Below are 19,355 nucleotides of genomic sequence, written 5' to 3'. Positions count from 1 at the left end.
CGCGCTCCCTCAGCACTTTCCCGCCCTCCTCCCGCCGCCCACGTGACCCGCGCAGCGCGCACGCGCCCCTGGCCCCGCCCCCGAACTACGAGTCCCAGGGTGCCCCGCGGCGGCGCGTGCGCGGCGGCGCCCGGCGCTCGGGCCATTTAAATGTGTGTGAGGGAGCCCCTGAAATGGCCGCGCAGGTCGCCGCGGTGCCGCGGGCCCCGGAGGAGCCGCCGCCGCCCTCAGCGGACCGGCCCGCCCGGCCCCGCGGGCCCCGCCGCCGGCGAGCGGCACCCGGCGAACCGCCGGCCGCCAAGCGGGCCCGGCCGAGCCAGCCGCTGCTGGCGGGGCCCGGCCCGGCGGAGCCTCTGCCCCCGCCCGCCCTCCCCGCCGCCGCGGGGCTGTTCACGTTCTCCCCGCTCAGCCTCCCGCCGCCCGGGGAGCGCCGACACCACCACCGGCACCACGCCGAGCCCGCCGGCCACAAGGCGAGGCGCGGCAGCCCCGCGGACGGCGCGGCGGGGCGGCCCAGCCAGCGAGGTGAGCGGCGGGGGGAGCGCGGGGGTCGCGGGGCCGGCGGGTGCCCCCGGCGGGCTCGGCCGGGCGGCGGCGGCGCCGCGCTCGTAGCCCCGAGCGCACCTGTGGAGGGGAGCGGGCGGCGGCAGCGCGGCGGGATCGGCGGCCCTGCTCCGGCCGTGGCGTAGCGGGCACGGCGGGGCTGCCCCGGGCACCGAGCGCGGGGTGGCCGCGTTGCTGCTGCCGCTGTCAGAACCGCCCTCATCGCGCGGTCAACGTGCGAGTGCTGTGGGAGTAAAGGCTTCTTTGCATTAACGTGTGAGGAGCTGCTGGTTTGTCAGGTTTTTTTTTTTTTTTTTAATTTTTAATGATTGGTTTTAATAAGTGGCCTGAGAAGGGATCTCGTGATTCCATACGAATGTTTCAATGCGGTTGTCAGAGGATGGTGCCAGAGTCTTTTCAGGGGTGCCCAGCAACAGGGCAAGGCTGAATAGCCAGAAACTAAAACACAAGAAGTTCCTCCTCAACATGAGGAAGAATTTCTTTCAATGAAGGCTGGCAGAGCACTGGAACAGGTGCCCACGGGGATCCTGGAGTCTCCCCGTCTGGAGATATTCCAAACCTGTGTCACCTGCTCCAGGTGACCCTGCCTTGGCAGGGGGTTTCTCTGCATGATCTCCAGAGGTCACTTCCAGCCTGAATTATTCTGTGTGTTCTTTTATTGAAAGGCCAAAGTGTCTCTGGATTTTGGCGTGTGCTGTGTGTGGTTTTGTTTATTTTTTTTTTTTAACAGTACAGAGTGATTGTTTTGGTTCTGCTCAGAGATTTGTTGTAGTAAAAAGCTTCTTGGAGAGAGCAACATAGATAAAAAATAACTGCAAAAGCTACTGTAATTAAAAGTATAATGTGGTGAATTATGCTTGAGGAGTGTATGGGCAGGTTTTGTGCCAAAGAAACCAAAGATGCACTTGCTTACAGAAGTCAAGTGTCTGTGGAGTAAAGTCTAGACAGGACTTTTAAGAACAGACAAAACTTATATCAGGAGAGGCTTTTCTCCACTGGTTAATGCTTCCACACCACTGTGCTTGAATACAGATTAAAAAAACTTCTGATTGTAAACCACTGAAGTTTTATCAGTGTTTATCAAACAAAAGCTTGGAGCAGTGTAACTTTGTAGACTGGAGTGTCACTGTGTCAGTTCTAACCCAGAATTAAATTAGGCCTCTTAATGAAGGCTTAAACAGTGTGAAAATGAGCATCAAAGTTCCAGATTTGTAAAGGAAAGCTGTTTGCTCATCTGAAGCTCTTCACTGCCTGTCCTCAGCAGAAGGGGTAGTGCTTTTTGGGATGGGGCTGTGTTTCTTTTCCTGACTATCCGTTGTTATTTTGCTGTATAACCTAATTAAATTACCTATTACATTGACTGTGCCATGCTTGTCTGTGGCCCCAGGTGACAGTGAACACCCCCAGTGTTTTTGCTGTTTAATGAAGGTTCTGGTTCTGTTGTGGGATGTCTGATCATTTTAGATTATTTATGTACCCTGAGTTATTGGCACTGCTGTCATTCTGCCTCACTGCAGAGCCCATAGTTTAGTGACCTGTCCACAGCTTCTTTGTGTTTGAGGTGCTGGAGGCCTTCTGTGTATTTAAAGGAATAATTAAAACTATATTTCCTTCAGGATTTGCCAGGCATTATTATAATGTCACTGAACCCAGCAGTTACTCACTGTAACAGTGGGACTCTGCTGTGTTCAATGCATCCAGCAGCAGCCAGGGCAGCTTTTGTCCTGCAAACAGCCAAGTGCTCACTGGAAGCTCCCAAATGCAAGGATTCCTCTGTCTCTTATGAGGATATGGCTTCAAACAGGAAGATACTCTGGATTAAAATGTGTGAGGTTTTAAAACTGTACCTGAAAGCAGAAATGCTTGCAGTAAGAGACCTTTAATGTTCTTAGAAACGTGCCTAGGGAAGTATTCCCAGCAGCACAGGGGTGCCGTGAAATCCTTGTTTAGCTGCAGCTTGGGATCTCTGGTGTCCAGGACAAACACCTGCTGTGTGAATTGCACGTTCTCAGTGAGTAAAGCAGTGTGTGTGCTCAGAGCCCAGTGAGTGAGCAAAGCCTGTGCTCCTCACAGAGTCCTGCTCAAACCTCATTCCAAGAACCGTTTCAGTTGGCTTCCCAGAACAAGTGATAGCACCCTGCTTTTCCTGCTTTCGCTGAAACAGAAAGATCAGGGCCTTTGCTGTTTGCAAGGGCTGCAGCAGCACGGTGAAAACTTGTATTTCAGGTCCTAAGACTATTGTATGAAGTGAGGATTAAGCAATCAGCCCTTTCTCTGCTCCATGAGTAACTCTGTTCCTTACTGCAGGCTGTTATGAAGGTCAGCCCTCTCAGTAACGAGACCAAACCAGTAATGATCCAGTTAAACACTGGTTGCACTGAAGAACCTGCAGCTGCCTGTGTTTAGCACTACACCCTTTCTCATAAAACAGTGTTACATGGCTTTTTTCTTTAACTTAAGTGCTCTAAGAGAATGAAGAGGGAGTACCAATGTGCAGCCAGAGAAAGGAAATTTCTTTAGGACAAAGCCCTGTGCTGAGGGGAGATGGTAAAACTTTGGTTCCTGCATCTTCAGGCAGGTGTTGCCTTCAGCAGCAGGTTGTTCCCATCCCCACGGCTATCCTGCTAACGCAGCTCCTGGAGATTTATGGGCACTCTTGGATGAAATGGTTCTTTGATTCAGGCACCTTCAAATCTTGTCTTGGCAATTGAGTTTGTAACAGCTGGGCCATCAAGTTTTCTAATTACCTTTGTCCCTTGCTAAATGTTATTTGAATTAGCTTTTATTCTTGAAAGAAGAACAACTTAAACTATTCCATTTTGCCTGACAGAACTATTTTTTTACATTTTATCTCTCTGCCTTTTAGAGGTTGATTAACCTCAAAAAAAAAAATAAAACAAACCCAAATAACTGAAACAGGCTCTTAATTTCTTTCTCTCCATTAACTGAATTGTTAACTATAAGACTGAATCTGTTGATGTGATGATTTGAGTCCTTTAATTTTAAAAGATCAGCAATCTAAGTTTAAATGTTTTTACTTTGAAGTGTAAGTAAAGCTTGTAGCTCTTTAGTGCTACTCTGTTTGCTTCCCTATCATGTATCCAAAATCAGGGAAGTGCTCTGTAATGAAAGTCTTAATGTTTAAATGTTACACATACTTGTTTATCCTCTTCCCCTGCACAGCACTGCCTTAAATGTCAGAAGTTATTAATGTACTTAATTATAGATGCTCTGAAATACAGACTCCTTCTAAAGGTATTTTGATAAACCTGTTAAAAATTGAAGTATTTCTTAAGTATTAAGCTAGAATTTTGGAAGGTTTCCTTAATTCAATGCTTTATTTGTATAATTATAGATACCCTGACTTTTGACTTAATTATACAACCAAAAATGCAATGTTTTACAGTTGGTCAGTGTCCCTGGGAATAGATCCCTTAGCAAGTGAGAGGCCTGAATTCTTCTGGGGTGAATATGCTGCAACTGCAGAACTCTAATCTTCTCTTTATTGTCGCTGCCAGAAACTCCAGATGAAAATGGCAAAACCCAGCGAGCTGACAGTCTTATTATGAAGAAGATAAAGAAAAAAAAGAAAAAGAAACACCGGGAGGATGTGAGGGGAAAGCGCCTGAAGATGTACAACAAGGAGGTGCAGACGGTGTGTGCCGGGCTCACGCGCATTGACAAGGAGACTCTGGCCCAAGGACAGTGTGACAGCCTGGAGATGAGCAAGGAATCCTTCAGGTACCTGAAGGACGAGCAGCTGTGCAGACTGAACTTGGGCATGCAGGAGTACCGGGTACCCCAGGGGGTACAAACCCCCTTTGTGACACACCAGGAGCACTCTGTCCGCAGCAGCTTCCTCAAGACTGGCACTAAATTCAGTAACTTCATCCACGAGGAGCACCAGTCCAATGGAGGTGCCCTGGTCCTGCATGCCTACATGGATGAACTCTCATTTTTGTCTCCAGTGGAGATGGAGAGATTTGCAGAGGAGTTTCTTGCGTTGTCATTCAGTGAAAATGATAAAAATGCAGCTTACTATGCTTTAGCCATAGTGCACGGGGCAGCTGCCTATTTACCAGACTTCCTGGATTACTTTGCTTTCAACTTTCCAAACACTCCAGTGAAAATGGAAATTTTGGGCAAGAAGGACATTGAAACAACAACAATTTCAAATTTTCACTCTCAGGTAAGAGCTATTCACATGCATAAATGTTGCACAATACCTAGATTTGATTAATCTCAGTAACCCAGAGCAGACATGATTTAAAATAGGCAAATCACAAATGATTTTTCTAAGCAGATGAGGAAAGGTGACATTAGGCCTAATCTACTGTGCTGTGTATTCCTGCTTCTGCTCAGAGCTTTTCTGTGCTCCCTGGTAGCTGGTGAATCACACATCACACACTGCTGCCTGTGACCTGAGGGCAGATCTGCACTGAGCATCTTCTTCTTCTAAACTTGGGAAATCACTGAGATTGTCCAAAACAGCAGCCAAGTCTGTCAAGAATTGCATAGACTTTAAATGCTAACACTGCTTTTCTAGTCGACAGAGCTGGAGTTTGTTTTTGGGGTCTTTTGGGGTTTTTTGCAATGATGTTACTTTTCATGTTTCAGTATTTTTAACATCTTCCTTCCCTCAGTACCTTATGCTGTTTAAACTTTCTAACTTGAAGGGGGGTGCAGGATCTTTTAAATTGTCTTTGAAAAGGAGTTTCATTCTGTTTACTCCCTTGGTTTCCATGGCAGGCTCAAACTAGTGTAAATTCTGAAACTCCATGTAACTTAAATGGATGCAACAGTAAAAACTGAGCTAATTTTGAGATTCCCTATGAAACTCTCTTGAATTTTAGTTTTGTGCTCAAACTCAGAGTATCTATGAGTAGACCACAAGATTACAGCTTAGATAAAATTCTTTTTGATGGAATAAAGCTTCTTTCTTTTTAGTCTGAGAATGGATCCAAACTGCTGATTACCTTTAAGTCTTTACTTGAGACATTAATTACATTTACTAGTTCAGCTGTTGGGAGAATAAATCTGAAACTCTGCAGTTCAGTACGATGGGAACACACCTTTAACAACAGACTTTGGAGTGTTAGTGCTTGTGGATGGGTTATTTGGATCTCTGCAGGCTTTACCAAATGCTTAAAAGCAAGATTTGCATTGGAAAAACAATTAGTGCTTTACAGAAAGTTACTGCATGGTCACTGTGGAGTCTTTAAATAGCATTAAATGAATAATTCTGACACTTGGCTTTTTGTTTGGCAGCAATTTGCTGCTCCAGCACTTATTTTAACCAGCTTCTGTTTCTTGGTGCAAGTAATTCTGTGTGTTGGCAGAGCTGTGTCTGGGTGCAGAGCACCCCAAAACAATCTGAGCATGTGAACCACTGTGGGCAGCAGCATTTCTGCACAGCACACACCTGTGTGCTGCAGGGCCCAAATGTGTCCTCAGGTCAGGCTTTAAAGTCTTCTGTATTAGTGATTTATTCATGTTCTTTAGTGTTCTGATTGCATTCTGGCTTGAGTGCATGTGATGACCCCTGAGATGGCTGAACAGAGCCTCTGGAATGTTTAACAATTGCATTTTTTCTGGGTGACTGTTCTGTGAACATGAATACTGGCACTATAAATACACGTGAGGAATGTATGGTAATAAATAAGAGGCTTTGCTGGGTTATAGTCTGCTGGTACTTCAATTAATTCTATTTTAAGTACTGTCTAAACTTGATTAAGATTGAGTCATGACATAAGGTTCGGTTGGTCTAAACCACTTCTGTAAACCCAGCTCCAGCATGACCTGGTTAATCCTCTCTGGTGGAGTGTGTTAGTGCAGCTCTCCCTGAGCAAACAGAGCAGGGGAGCTGGCAGGCAGCTGGAGCAGGCTCCTCATGGCTACAGGTGATGGAAAAGCTGAGCAAACACAGATTGGGGGGGGGTTCACCCAGGTTTTGCAGGCTGGCTTGTCTTGGAAGGGCTCGAGGGCCTGGGTGCTGAACGTGGCTGTTGTGCTCCTGTTCCTTGGCAGCTCTGCTGGGGCTTGGACAGATTGGCCAAGCTTCACTTTTCACCCTTCTGAGTGAGAACTGTGCAGTACAGAAGCACATCATAGTTGTGCTTTAGCAGATTAAACTGTTGCACTGTTGTGTGCTGTAACACTGGTTATTTATAATGAAGTTCAATTGCCTCCGTTCTGGGTCCCTTCTCTGTGTGTGAGTTTGTTTGCTGCACTGACCTGTGCCAAGAGGGTTGGGAGTTCTAGGGAGTCTTGGATCCTGAAGATTCAGTGTTCAGAAATCAAAATTAGTTCTGTAAACTGCAAGTTAGTGTGACCTTTGGCTTGCACAACATTCAGCTGGTTTGTGTTTTTAGAGAAACTGAATTGTAGTATTCAAAATAAGGACTTTAATCTGAAGGGTTTGGTAAGTTTAGTGATAATTAACTGCCTTGCAAGGTGAATTCCTTTGTTCTCAGGGCAGTGAGTTTATAGCAAAGCACTCTAATGTGTATTTGTTATATAAATGTTTGGTTTCGGTATCTTAAAATAATTAAGCTTCAGTGTCCTGTGGATTTTTTGCTTGCATTGTCTCTCATTGGTTCTAATATTTCAGTGCTGGAGCTCAGCTGTAGTGTGGAGCTGTTCACTTGGGCTGAGAGCTCTCAAGACTCAAATCACTGAGCAGTAATTTGTGAGCTTTCCTCACATAAGGGCGCACTTTCATTTGGAAGCTCTTGGCAGAGCAGCTAGAATGAACTCTTATTTTCCTTATCACTTGTGCGGTACAACTGCTTCCCCTCAGTGAATGGGAATATATTTAGAGTTAAAAAAACACTTCTGCTTTTTTTCCCAACTGATCAACCTGCCTGATGAATTCTGTCTGATCCAAAGAACAGTTACACTGTCACAGAGGGTGTGTGGGGGTTCTGGGAAGAGGCCAGGAAAGAGAATTGGGGAAATAGGTTTTGCATAAGCTGCTCTTCCTTTTGGGAGACAATGGGAGAAGCAGCCAACAGGTGATAACTGGGTAAGTTTCCTTACTCCTGTTCAGAACAGGTTCCTCTGTTACTGACAGCTGTGCTTCATGAACCACATCGCAGTTTGAACTTCTCTGATTGTGGAAGGGCAATTTCTTTTTTTTAGCAGTAGCTACCAAAGTATGAAATGAAGAAGTTGTGCGTCTGTACTGCATCCTTCATTTGGTTTGTCACTAAAGCCATGTAAACAATGCCCAGTGGTCCTGCACTGTGTCAGATTTTAGTCAAGCATGTCACCCTTGCTGTGCTGGCATGTCACTGCCTTGTCCTCTTGCTTTCTTCCTTGGAGCCAAGGTTTTGTGTGGTTGGTTTTATAGCTGACTTGGCATGCTGAAATATTGTTGCTGTCAACTGATTCATGCTTTTCTTGCAACTGGAGAGAAACTTCAGAGACTTAACCTCATTTGTCTCCAGCTGATGCCTCATCTGTGTGTCCTCTTCTCATCCTGTGCTGCTCACTTAACCCGTGGTGAGGCTGGGGTGCCTCAGGAACATGCAAATAAACACCAGCTCTGAGCCTCTGGCAGGAAACTCTGCCTCTGTCTGCTTGTGCTCTCAGCCCAGTGTGGGAAACACTGATAACACATGGTGCAGCTGGGAGAAAATGGCTCCATGAGCACTGGAGCTAATTTTAAACGTGCCCATAAGTCCCTGTGAGTGGGGGTACACACAGCAGTGATGGCTGGGTGGCATTTGGAAAGGCACAGGCTGCCTGAGCTCTTTTACTGGCCCCATTGTCTTTTTGCAACAGTAAAACAGTGGCAGTGACTGCTTGAGATCCACTGCTGCTTTTAAAGCAGCTCAGGGAACAAATTCTACAAGGGAGGTGCTGTGGTAATGAGTTACTGACTTCTGGCAGCCCTGTGAACTGGAGTGACCCCAGCTAAATTCCTAAACAAGAGTTGAACTTTAAACAAAAATAAAAAACACTGAGAGGTCCTAATGGATGTAATGAAATGACTGCAGCTATTTCATCATCTCAGCTTTCTCCCCTGCAGTGAGGGGGGCACAGAGGTGGCTGGAGTGAGCAGGGCTCAGAGGGAATCTGGAGCACCTGGGGAATGAAAGGCCAGAGCAGTTGCAGTGCAGCAAGCAGGGTGCTTGCTCGTGGGACACTAAACCTCCCAGCTGCAAAGGGAGAGCAAGGTGCCTGTTCTTTTAGATGTTCATTGCATCTTATTGTGGAGACCACCGGCCTAACCAGTGTTTGCTGCTCAGAAGGAATTAAGAATGAGAGATGTTGTAAAGAAGTTTTTTATGGCATATTGAACTAGCAGACTTGATCCCCTGTGACTGAGGTGCTTGAGATGAATAACACAGCCTGCTGGGGATTGCCGTGGGTTGGTGCGTGTTGTCAGTGTAAACATGTCCTGGGTTTAATTCTCAAGTGTGTATATTCCTTTAATTTCTGTTAGGAACTAGCAAAGCATTGAAATCCAGTGTTTCCCTAAAGTATTTCTTCTGTTTCCTTTATAGCTCCTGAGTTCTTGTCTATTTTTCCATTGTTCCAGTGCCTTTAAAAACAAACAAAGTTAAAGCTTCTAATTGTTGTAATCTTCGCTGCAGCGTTGTTCTTCTCTCTCTGCTGGGGCTCTTCTCCTTTCTCTGCAGCACAGTCCTTTCTATTTTCTCAGGGGCTCCTCCTGGGCTCTTGACCCACCCCTATTTATCTCAGTTGCCTTCACGAGCTACAGCTGCTGCCCAACTAAGGACCCTGCAGCTGCAGCTCGTTTGGAGCAACTCAGACACACACAGATCTTACAATACAACATATATTCAGGCCCCCACATTTCCCCCCTTTTCTTTTGACAATTATACAATGATAATACACATAAAGTCCCAGCTCTCAGGCTGCTACAGCTCTCGGCTGTCTTTAGATGTTCTAAGGCTCTTTTCTTTAAAGGTCATATTTTTGCAGCTTTCTGCTGCTACAGTTCTTTAATTTAAAGGCTATATTATATTTTACAGTCCCAGCTCTCAGGCTGCCACAGCTCTCGGCTGTCAGGGGGATTCCATACCTTCTTTCAATGTTTGGTTGCAGTGTTCTTCATCACGTCGGGGTCACCAGTTGTTGTAATCTTTGCTGCAGCGTTGTTCTCTCTTCTCAGGGGCTCCTCCTGGGCTCTTGACCCACCCCTATTTATCTCAGTTACCTTCACGAGCTACAGCTGCTGCCCAACTAAGGACCCTGCAGCTGCAGCTCGTTTGGAGCAACTCAGAACCACACAGATCTTACAATACAACATATATTCAGGCCCCCACATCTAATTTTTCATTTCCTTTGAAAACATTACAAGGAAAACCTGCATATGGAATTATAATTCATTTTAACTCATGACAAACACCTGTAAAATACTAGTGACTCTCACCAGGTGGTTTCAGTAGCACAGAACTCATCTGCAAGGAGTCTGGCTGCACTTACATAAACAGTGCTGGGCAGTTTAACTTCACTGGATAGGGACCAGAGCACTTCAGTCCTTAGGCAGACAGAACCAAAATATTGCTGTGGTGTTCCAGTGCTCCTGCTCTGAACTGCATGCAGCAAATAGAGTAGCTAAACTCGTATAATTAAGAAGTGAAATATCTATGGCTGCTGCTGAAGGATAAAATTGCAGCAGTAACTCTGTTCTTCCTTTATTAGTCTCTCCTAATTTACCTTTAACAACATGGAGTAGTTTAATGACATCTGGTTTGCTGGCTAAACATGCAAAACTGAAACTAAAAGCTGAGCTGCTACTGGCATGTATCTGTAAGTGGAGTTCTAAAATGCATCACCCTGGGTGAACATGGCTGTTAATCTGCACATTTACCAGTGGTTGTCTGTGCTGTCCCACCACTGAGCCATGAGAGCAGCTGGGGTTTTTCACCCTGGAACCCTGCAGGGCGGTGGAAGGCTGGGGCTCAGCCACAAGTGAGTGTGCAAAGCAGGTTGGTGCTCTGTAACATCAGCTCTGGTGTCTGCTCAGAAGCTCCTCTGTGGCCGTCTGGCACATTCCAGCTGCAGTCCATAGGATGAGGCTGCAGAGCGCTGGAGTCTTGCCAGTGCCTCTCTTCTGGGAACAGGAAATTGGCAAGAAAAGTTTCCAGATGACCCAGCACAGTGGGACAGGCTGTGTTCTAGAGGATGTCCACGAGCTGTGAGATTAAAATGTTTCTGACCCCAGCACTGACAGCAGGTTCTACTGCAAATGGTAATCCTGAAATTCTTCTCCATGAGCTCTGGCTTTCCAGCTAAACCCCTCATTTCATCTGTTTTTTGTCCAATTTCCTGTGTGTACTATCACCAGAACCACTGCATGAAAGTCCTTGAGGTTTTTCACTGCAGGCCCAGGGGAAGGACCTCAGGGACAGGGCTGAAATTGGAACGTGCATATCCCATGAACATCCGCTTTGAAATGTAGAAGCAAAAGTCCAAATGCACAAACCAGTGGAGAGTTGAAGCTTGCTGGTGAACGACTGAGTCACAATGAAACCTTGTGTGGTTGTTTTCTCAAGTCAGCCTGGAAGTGTTGAATTGTTCCTGAATTAGTCAAATATTCACTTGCTGTTATTCAGACTCCAGAAGGATTTCCTGTCAGGAGTACAGACAGGAGTCCTTTTTTCTCCTCTGTTCTAAACAGTCCCTGTGCATATTCCCAAAGGCCCATCTGCTGAAACAGCTGTAGCTGAGGCCAGGATTGATCCCAGCTGTGCTGGATCAGTCACTTTGTCCCCGTGGGAGGGAACTGAGGCTGTGCTGCCGTTGTGTCTCTGTCTGGCACAGGTCAATCGGACGTACTGCTGTGGCACCTACCGAGCGGGCCCCATGCGCCAGATCAGCCTGGTGGGAGCCGTGGATGAAGAAGTGGGGGACTACTTCCCAGAATTCCTGGATATGTTGGAAGAATCTCCATTTCTCAGAGTAAGCAGTGACTTGTGGTGTGTTCACAGCACTGTGGATATTTAAGCAATTGTTAGGTTTCTAAGTAATTAGAGACTGTAAGGGATTTTCTTCATTGATGCTTATTTGGGCTACTGAGGTTCATTCTTTACTGTGTCCAATTGAAAGGCATGGAATTAGGTGGCTAATTAAAAATAATCAAGTTTATTATATATACTTCTACTTCCCTAAAAACTGTGCTTGATAAAATTAGCTTGGAATATCTTTTACCTCTCAAGCATACTTAGATTCTATGCAATTCTTTTGACAGCAGATTTGAACCAGTTTTACCAAAGGCATCATTTAATTTTTCTATCTCACCCAGTGTTTTGTGTTATGTGTGTTTTGTGGGTTGTTTTGTTCCTGTTTTCTTTTAGATGACTCTGCCCTGGGGGACTCTTTCCAGTCTCAGACTGCAGTGCAGGTCGCAGAGTGATGATGGGCCCATCATGTGGGTGAGGCCGGGAGAGCAGATGATCCCCACAGCTGATATGCCAAAATCACCCTTCAAACGGCGCCGGTGAGTTCGGCTTTCCTTTTGTACTCCAGGGAAAACCTTGCCCTTAAGTCTGTGTCAGATTTGAGAACAAAAGCACGGTATTGATGTGCAACTGGCTTTTCAGAGGACTAATTCAAATTTAAGTTTCACTTTCGCTTTGTTTCAAATTGGCTCAGCTGATAAAGCAAATGTTACCCTGATGGTTATTTTATTTCACTACTTCTGTCAGTGTCTTTCAGTACTTCTCAGGTATCCTAGATCGGTGCTTTAAGATTAAAACCTCTTTTTATTATCCTGCAGGAGACTTAATTCATCTTATTTCTGTGGCAGGAGCCAATTTGGTGGTGAGGGCAGGTGGAATGCTGTGAAACAGCAGAGATCCTTCTACTGCTCGTGCTACCTAATAATGGCAGTGCTAAAGCACTTATAACATGCCTGCCCAGCAATTATTGTGTATTCTTGCTTTCTGTCTCTGAAAGAGTGCTCTAAAACAAATTTCAGGAGATTTGGAAGCATATTTTAATTGTCTTTTCAAGAACAATTTTTGGATGTATTCTCGAATAACTGAAGTTCTGTTTCTATAAGATAGCTCTATTTACATACTGGTACATTCTTGGAGGAAGTCTTTCAGCACAGGTGAACAAAACAAATCAAATCACAAAATTTTTGTGTAAAGTTTGATCTTATTACCTGAATTGTACTTTACTGGTTTTGTTTCAATCTTTCACCAAATCAACACCTAGAAAAAAATCAGAGGGAAGTGCTTTGTTGAAGCCTGCAGCACCCAGAATTCTAAGATGATTTCAGTACAAATATTAATTTTTGAGCAGCAGGGCCGTTTTTAGTGTGTTTCTGTGCATTGCAGGTCCATGAACGAGATCAAGAACCTGCAGTACCTACCTCGGACCAGCGAGCCCCGCGAGGTCCTGTTCGAGGACAGGACCCGCGCCCACGCCGACCACGTGGGGCAGGGCTTCGACTGGCAGAGCACAGCTGCGGTCGGGGTGCTCAAGGCTGTGCAGTTTGGGGAATGGTGAGTGCTGCTGGCATGCAGCTGTTCTTTCTTCTAAAAAAAATAAAATTCCTTGCTAACAAACCTAATCAGAAGTGTTTTAAACCCTATCATGAGACTTGCTGGAATTGTCCCCCCAGGGAGTCACTGGATGTGTTTGAAAGTAAACTCAGTGCCATGGTTTATTTGATGAGGAGGTGATAGGTCATAGGTTGGACTAGAAGATCTTAAAGGTCTTTTCCAACCTACTTTATTCTGTGATTCGAAAGCTGTGCAGAACTGAAAACCTCAAGCTGTGTGCCTCCTATCTTTCCATCTTGAGGCAGTAAAAAATTTGTAACAGCAGCTTGCAGAATATTTCAGTGATATACAAAAGGCTTCAACTTGGACCTTCATCCTTGATTATTCTTTTCCTGAGCAGGTATATTAATTCTAGCTTTTGTAACTGCAGTCTAAGAGCTCAGTGTAATTAATTTCACAGCTGCAGTGCTTTCTCAGGTCATGTACCCAGGACATTGCTGTTGACCTTGCAGAGAAACTGGACTTGCATCATTGTAATAGCTAGAAATTACATTGGAAATTGGATAGCATCATTAGCATTATCATTAGAATAAAAAATGCCAATGTTTCCTATACTGTTGAATAAAACTCCTCACTGATTCAACTTCAGTGTTACTTTGTAATTTTACATTTTTCCCTTAATGCAGAAATTTTCTGTCCAATTATAGAAGGGAAGAATTGAGCAAATAGTGGTTCCTAGAACACAGAGAACTTTGACAGTGGCAGTTTGAACCTGGGTCTCAGGCTTTTCAGTGTATTTTCCATGCAAACATCCCTTCTGTTGTGAATGCAGCAAAAATTGAGAAAGAAAAAAGGGAAATATATGCATTATACCTCTTATTCAAAATAAAACACTATTGAGAAGTGTTGAGACATTATGCACAGTGTAACACTCAAGCAGGTCATTGGTTCAATGGAGCTTTCTGCTGGAAGAGCTGGAATGCTCTGTAATTCAAATACTTCAAAAATTCCTGGAATTCTCATTTTTTTTCTAGGAGTGACCAGCCTCGTATAACCAAAGATGTGGTTTGTTTTCATGCTGAAGACTTCACTGATGTTGTGCAGAGACTTCAGCTGGACCTGCATGAACCTCCAGTGTCACAGGTATCAAATCTGCCCTTCTGGCAGCTCATTCCTGGTGTTTTGGGAGGAGTTTCTGACAGATCCCAGCTTCTTCCTAAAGTCAGCCCTTTTGTATCCCCTCAGTTCTCAGCTCTCTTGGATAAATTTCCTTGTGTTTCAGGATAAAATAGTTCAGTTGGAAGGGACCTTTTTATTTTCCTTTCCCCCAAGCTAGACTTCATGCTGTGAGTGCCAGGGTGTGCTATAGAAACAATCTGTTGATTAAGCCATGTGTGCCTGCTCCTGCTTTTTCTGATGTCTGGTGTTGTCTTAGCTATGGAAGCATCTAAACTCAGTCCTGCCAGCCCAAGCAATGCAGCCCATTGTTGTTTTTAACTGTAACTATAGAAATTTCTTCATCCTCCTCTCAAGACATCAGGGAAATTGTATTTTTAAAGTCCATTTCTCATCTGAATTTGAAATTTTACCCATGAAAAGGAGATATTGATTTAGAAATGAATTCACTTGCAAACAGGAAGATGCTGAGTGTTTGAAGAGTTCACCACTAACTTTGCCATCTCTCCTTCTCCCAGTGTGTTCAATGGGTGGACGAAGCCAAACTAAACCAAATGAGACGGGAAGGCATTCGCTATGCCAGGATTCAGTTGTGTGACAACGACATCTACTTCATCCCCAGAAATGTCATCCATCAGTTCAAAACAGTGTCAGCAGTCTGCAGCCTAGCCTGGCACATCAGACTCAAGCAGTACCACCCCGTGGGGGAGACTTCTCCAAAAGCAGAGAGCAGCTCAAGCCTGAACAGTGATGTTCCTGGGAGCACAGAGGCACAAGGTGAACCCCAAGGTGTGAGTGTAAAAACAGAGTCTGAAGAACCAGGTATAGAAATTCAGCTTAGCCCAGGGGTGCTCTCCTCCTCTGTTTCTTCAATATCAGGACTTGTGCAACCAGATCAGGTGGCCCAGCCCCTTCCAGGTTTTAAAATAGAGTCTGATCAGCAACACAATCCACAGGATCATGCAGGCTCTTCTGTGTGATATGTATATATTCAAACATTTTTTAAACAAGTTTTTAAAATTTTGATGTGAAGTTATAGTTTTATAACTGGCTTATGTTTTATTGGAGAAATCTTGCCTATAATTCTATAAAGAAAGGTGACATTCCAAAATGTCAAGCATATCTTTTTTACACAGATTATGCAAAATTCAAGTTGTATTTTAACCCCTTAGTACAACCTGTAACAGTGGTCTACCACTTCTTTCTGTTTAAGTAAAGAGATGTTGAATATCTTCTCAAAGTCAGATTGGAATTCCTCCAGGAATATGAAATGATTGAACTCCATTGGTCAGTGTTATTTCCCTACTTTTACTTTATCTCTAATCTTCACCAGAAAGTGATGCTTTTGTAGAAGACTTGCAAAGTGATTTCCCCATCTCATTTTAATTGCTTAAAAAAAGTAAAAAAAAAAAAAAAAAAAAAAAAAGAAAAAAGAAGAAAAATAGAGAAAGCACAGCACTTTTGATGATTTGTGGAATTTTTGGTATGTCTGTTCTTGACATGTTGGTTTATATACAAGCTATAGAAATTGATGTTTCTTACAGTTCCTACAAGGGTGACCTGTAAAATGAACTGAAGCAAGTGTCTGATTCCTGTTGAAATGCAATGACTTACTGACCTAACACTTCTCATAGCACTGCTTATGTTGTTTGGTGTGGGGGTTTTTGCTTCCAAAATACATCTTCCCTGAATGTGATAAATGCTAGTGTCAAAATTAGAGAACCTCTTGGTAGTCTTGTGGAGGAAACTGCTATCTTTGAGCACTTTAAGGCTTTAAAATACTTAACCAACTTGGCAGCTTGTTTTGATGGGGTCATAACGTGTCCAATGGATCCACACCTTCCCTTGTACTGATGCACTTATTATAATAAGCATTGAGCTGATACCTGACTTCCTAGAATAAGGACAGCCTTACTGTGTAAGTTCTGTATTAGTATTTCACAATAAAAAGTCTTTTGGCATTGGACTGCTTTTTCCATGTGTAGCTCCTGGGTGCCCAGTTACTGTGGAAAAATCAGCAGCACGTGCTCAATGTGTAGAGTGTCAGCTATCAACAGTTTTTAAACAATCTTTCAATATTTCTGGATGTTAATGTGTAACCTGTATTTGACTTTCACTCACCCCATTTATTACTGCCCTTTCCAGTCATCAAAAAGGAAAAGTCCTTTTTCCCTCCCCCCTCCCCACATTTAGAGTACAAGTTGGGGTTTGGTGCAACTTAAGCTGTCTCCAGATAACTTTATTTGTTCTAATCCTCACTGGGGTAGGAAAGATTTGAAACACTATGTTAGACTAGACAAAAGCAAAGATGCTGTGTTAGTTCTGGATGCATCTTTTTAATATCAATTATTACTCTTCTCTTTATAAGGGTCTCTAAAATATGTTACTCTATTATAAATCTTACTTTGTGCAATATTGTTTGTGTAGGCTTTTATATACATATTAGCACCTCAGTGTAGAGGTCACTATTTTAAACTGATAGAGAAATAATCCTCAGAAGATACTGCAGTGATTAGTTAGAACCTGTATTACTCCTTATGTGTATGTATGTATTGTCTTCGGTACAAAAATGAGGACTAGGAAATATTTCAATTTAAAACTAATTTACAGATTGAAGTGGTAGTGACTCGTTTAGTAATCTGTGTAAATAAGGTGTTAGAATGGAAAGCTTTTATGATGAGAAGTAATGTGATTCATGCAGGGGTGTAATTTAATCTTAGCAGAAATTCTAGATGACTCAGCGCGGCTCAGAGGGAGCCGTCGGTTCTCTGGTGGGTTTTTTCCACTTTTTATGTTGAGAGGAATTTCATAGCTTTAAGGGTTGTGCAAAGTAAAATTCCTCACAGGCAATAGTGGTTTCAGTTCATCCTTCACATTCAAAGATTCCCCAGGGGTGTTCTTTCCTTTTGACCAAGTCTGCGAGTCTTCCACGTGTCCGTTCTGCCTGTCCCTGCTGCTCCCAGCCCTCCCCTGGCAGCCAGCTCTGCTCTCTCAGGAACTGGCACACCTGCAGGGCCAGCAGAGCAAACAGGCTGAGAGCCCCCAGGCACCACCAGGTAATTGGGAAATTGGGATGGAAGGAAGAGAGAGTCCATTTGGAAGTCCTCTGTAAATTCTGATAGCGTGTCTGCAAGTGAAGGAAGGGTGGTCTGTGCTGCTTTCCAAGCTGTAGCTTTAGTGAAATCTGTGACAACAGTCTGAAATAGCTGGAAAATGCTCTGACTTCCTCTTGCATGGAGGGACATGGCCAATAGCATTGTGCTCTCTGTGCTCTGCTCAGTTACTAACTTAAACCTAATGTCAGATTTAAATGCACATAAATAAAGGTATCTGAATGACCTGAATGTTGCTGATGCTATCCTATTTCGGAAGACTGAGGGAGAGAGGAACAAGCTGCTTGAGAATCTCTTACTAAATCCATGCTCAGCTTTGCTGTGCTTTTACCAAACTGGCAGGCTTTCAAATTCCACCTCAACTCTGGGTGTAAAGTGTGAGAGGGATTGCTTGGGAAGCTGCTCAGTCTCCAACCATTGCTTCAGGTTCCCAGAACAAAGCCTTAATGGGACAAATGCAAATGTTTTCCAGCCCAGGACCTGTAGAACACTGATTTTTTCATGAGCTAGAGCAGTTTAGAGAGGAAGTAATGAGTTCAAGCCACTTAGTGTTTGAGCAGAACAAATCCAGTAAATATTCCTGAATATCTCCTGTTAAATAGCTGCTATTTGAATTTCTCCAATATTTCCTAAAGCAGACTCCTTAATGAGCTAATCACCTTTGATTTGATGTGATTTTTTGAGCCACATTTGATGGCTTGTTCTAAGCCTGAGGGAGCTGGGTCTGTTCAGTGTGGACACCTTCTAGGATCTGCAGGGCTGTTCATCAGGAGCTGAGTGACAGGACAAGGGAAATGGGCACAAATCAAAAGAGGAGGAATTTAGGTGAGAGATAAGGAAGAGATGTGATGGGTTGTGAGGATCTGGCTGCCCAGGGAGGCTGTGGATGCCCCAACCTGGGAAGTTTTCAAAGCCAGGTTGGGGATCCTGGCCCAGTGGGAGGTGTCCCTGCACGTGGCAGGGAGCTGGGACTGGATGGTTTTTAAGGTCTTAACTTTCTGTTACTCTCAGTGGAAAGCAGATACAGAACAGTTCCTAAATACAAATGTGCTGGTCGGTTCTGCAAATCCTCAGTGCTCCATTTATGCTCTGTGATGTGTGTCAGGTAGAAAACACCCCAGCTTTGTGCTGGGGCCAGCTGTCACTGACTAAGTGCGCTGTGAAACAGAACTGAGGCTTAGGCTGGGCTTTAATCAAGTGCTGGTGACTAAAACATCCCGGGGAAAAAGTGGCTCAGCTGGGCTAGAAGTGGGCCAGCAAATGCAGGGTGAATTTGGTTTCCTCTCTTTTAGACAAGCTCCAGGTCCTGTTCCAGGAGGGGGGGACACCACGAGGTGTCCCCAGGGCATCCTAAGGGACACTTTTCCCCTTGTCCTGCTGTGCCCTGCCGGGTTCCCTGCGTGGTACAGGTCAGGCAAATTGTCAGAGCTTTCCCCATGAGCTGAGTGCTGAACTCTGCAGTTCCCCAGGCGTGCTGAGCCTGGGCAGCCCTGAGGGCTGCGAGAGGAGCCCGGGGCTTGTCCCTGTTCCCCAGAGCCTCCTCTGTCCCCTCCTGAGGGCTCCGAGCAGTGCCAGGGCACCCCAAGCACCCACACACCCGCTTTTCCTGATTTCTCTATACAACATGTAAAGATACCGACTCCTGTATTGCTGTTTCGTGATTTCATTTGATTTGATTGGCAGCTACGATTATTTTTTTCTGTGGTTTTAATTTATCTAAGGTCTCTGGCTCCAGAGGACGTGTACAATTGCCTGGACGACTGTTTGCTTTGTGCGGCCTTAGTGTATTTATTGACATTCGCGCGTGTGCGGGGCGGCCCGCGCCCCCGGTAGCTGACTGTACACCAGTGTCAAACTGTTAAGCTATTTCTTTGTAAAATAGTCCTGCGGAATGCATAGAATTTTTTTCCTGTAAAGTATTTTTTTAATAAACAAAAGTCTGATTTTGTCCTTTACCCGCCTGGGCGCTTCTTTCCTTCACGGCTTTGGGGGGGGGGGGGGGGTCGGGGCGGCGCTC

General features: G+C 44.7%; 1 protein-coding gene across 1 annotated transcript; it reads left to right on the top strand.

Annotated features, from left to right (window-relative positions):
* Positions 1-154: 154 nt before the first annotated feature.
* RSBN1 (round spermatid basic protein 1) lies at positions 155-19,293 on the top strand. Its single transcript, XM_074527959.1, has 7 exons — positions 155-525; positions 4,083-4,753; positions 11,362-11,499; positions 11,895-12,037; positions 12,882-13,049; positions 14,084-14,192; positions 14,744-19,293. Exons 1-7 carry the CDS (start codon positions 174-176, stop codon positions 15,203-15,205), a joined length of 2,043 nt encoding a protein of 680 aa, XP_074384060.1. The 5' UTR covers positions 155-173; the 3' UTR covers positions 15,206-19,293.
* Positions 19,294-19,355: the final 62 nt, after the last annotated feature.

The sequence above is a fragment of the Zonotrichia albicollis genome, chromosome 28, assembly GCF_047830755.1.
Source record: "Zonotrichia albicollis isolate bZonAlb1 chromosome 28, bZonAlb1.hap1, whole genome shotgun sequence".
NCBI classification, from domain to species: Eukaryota; Metazoa; Chordata; class Aves; order Passeriformes; family Passerellidae; genus Zonotrichia; species Zonotrichia albicollis.
Note: the sequence above shows the minus strand (reverse complement) of the source record. Positions and strands in the feature narration are given on the sequence as shown.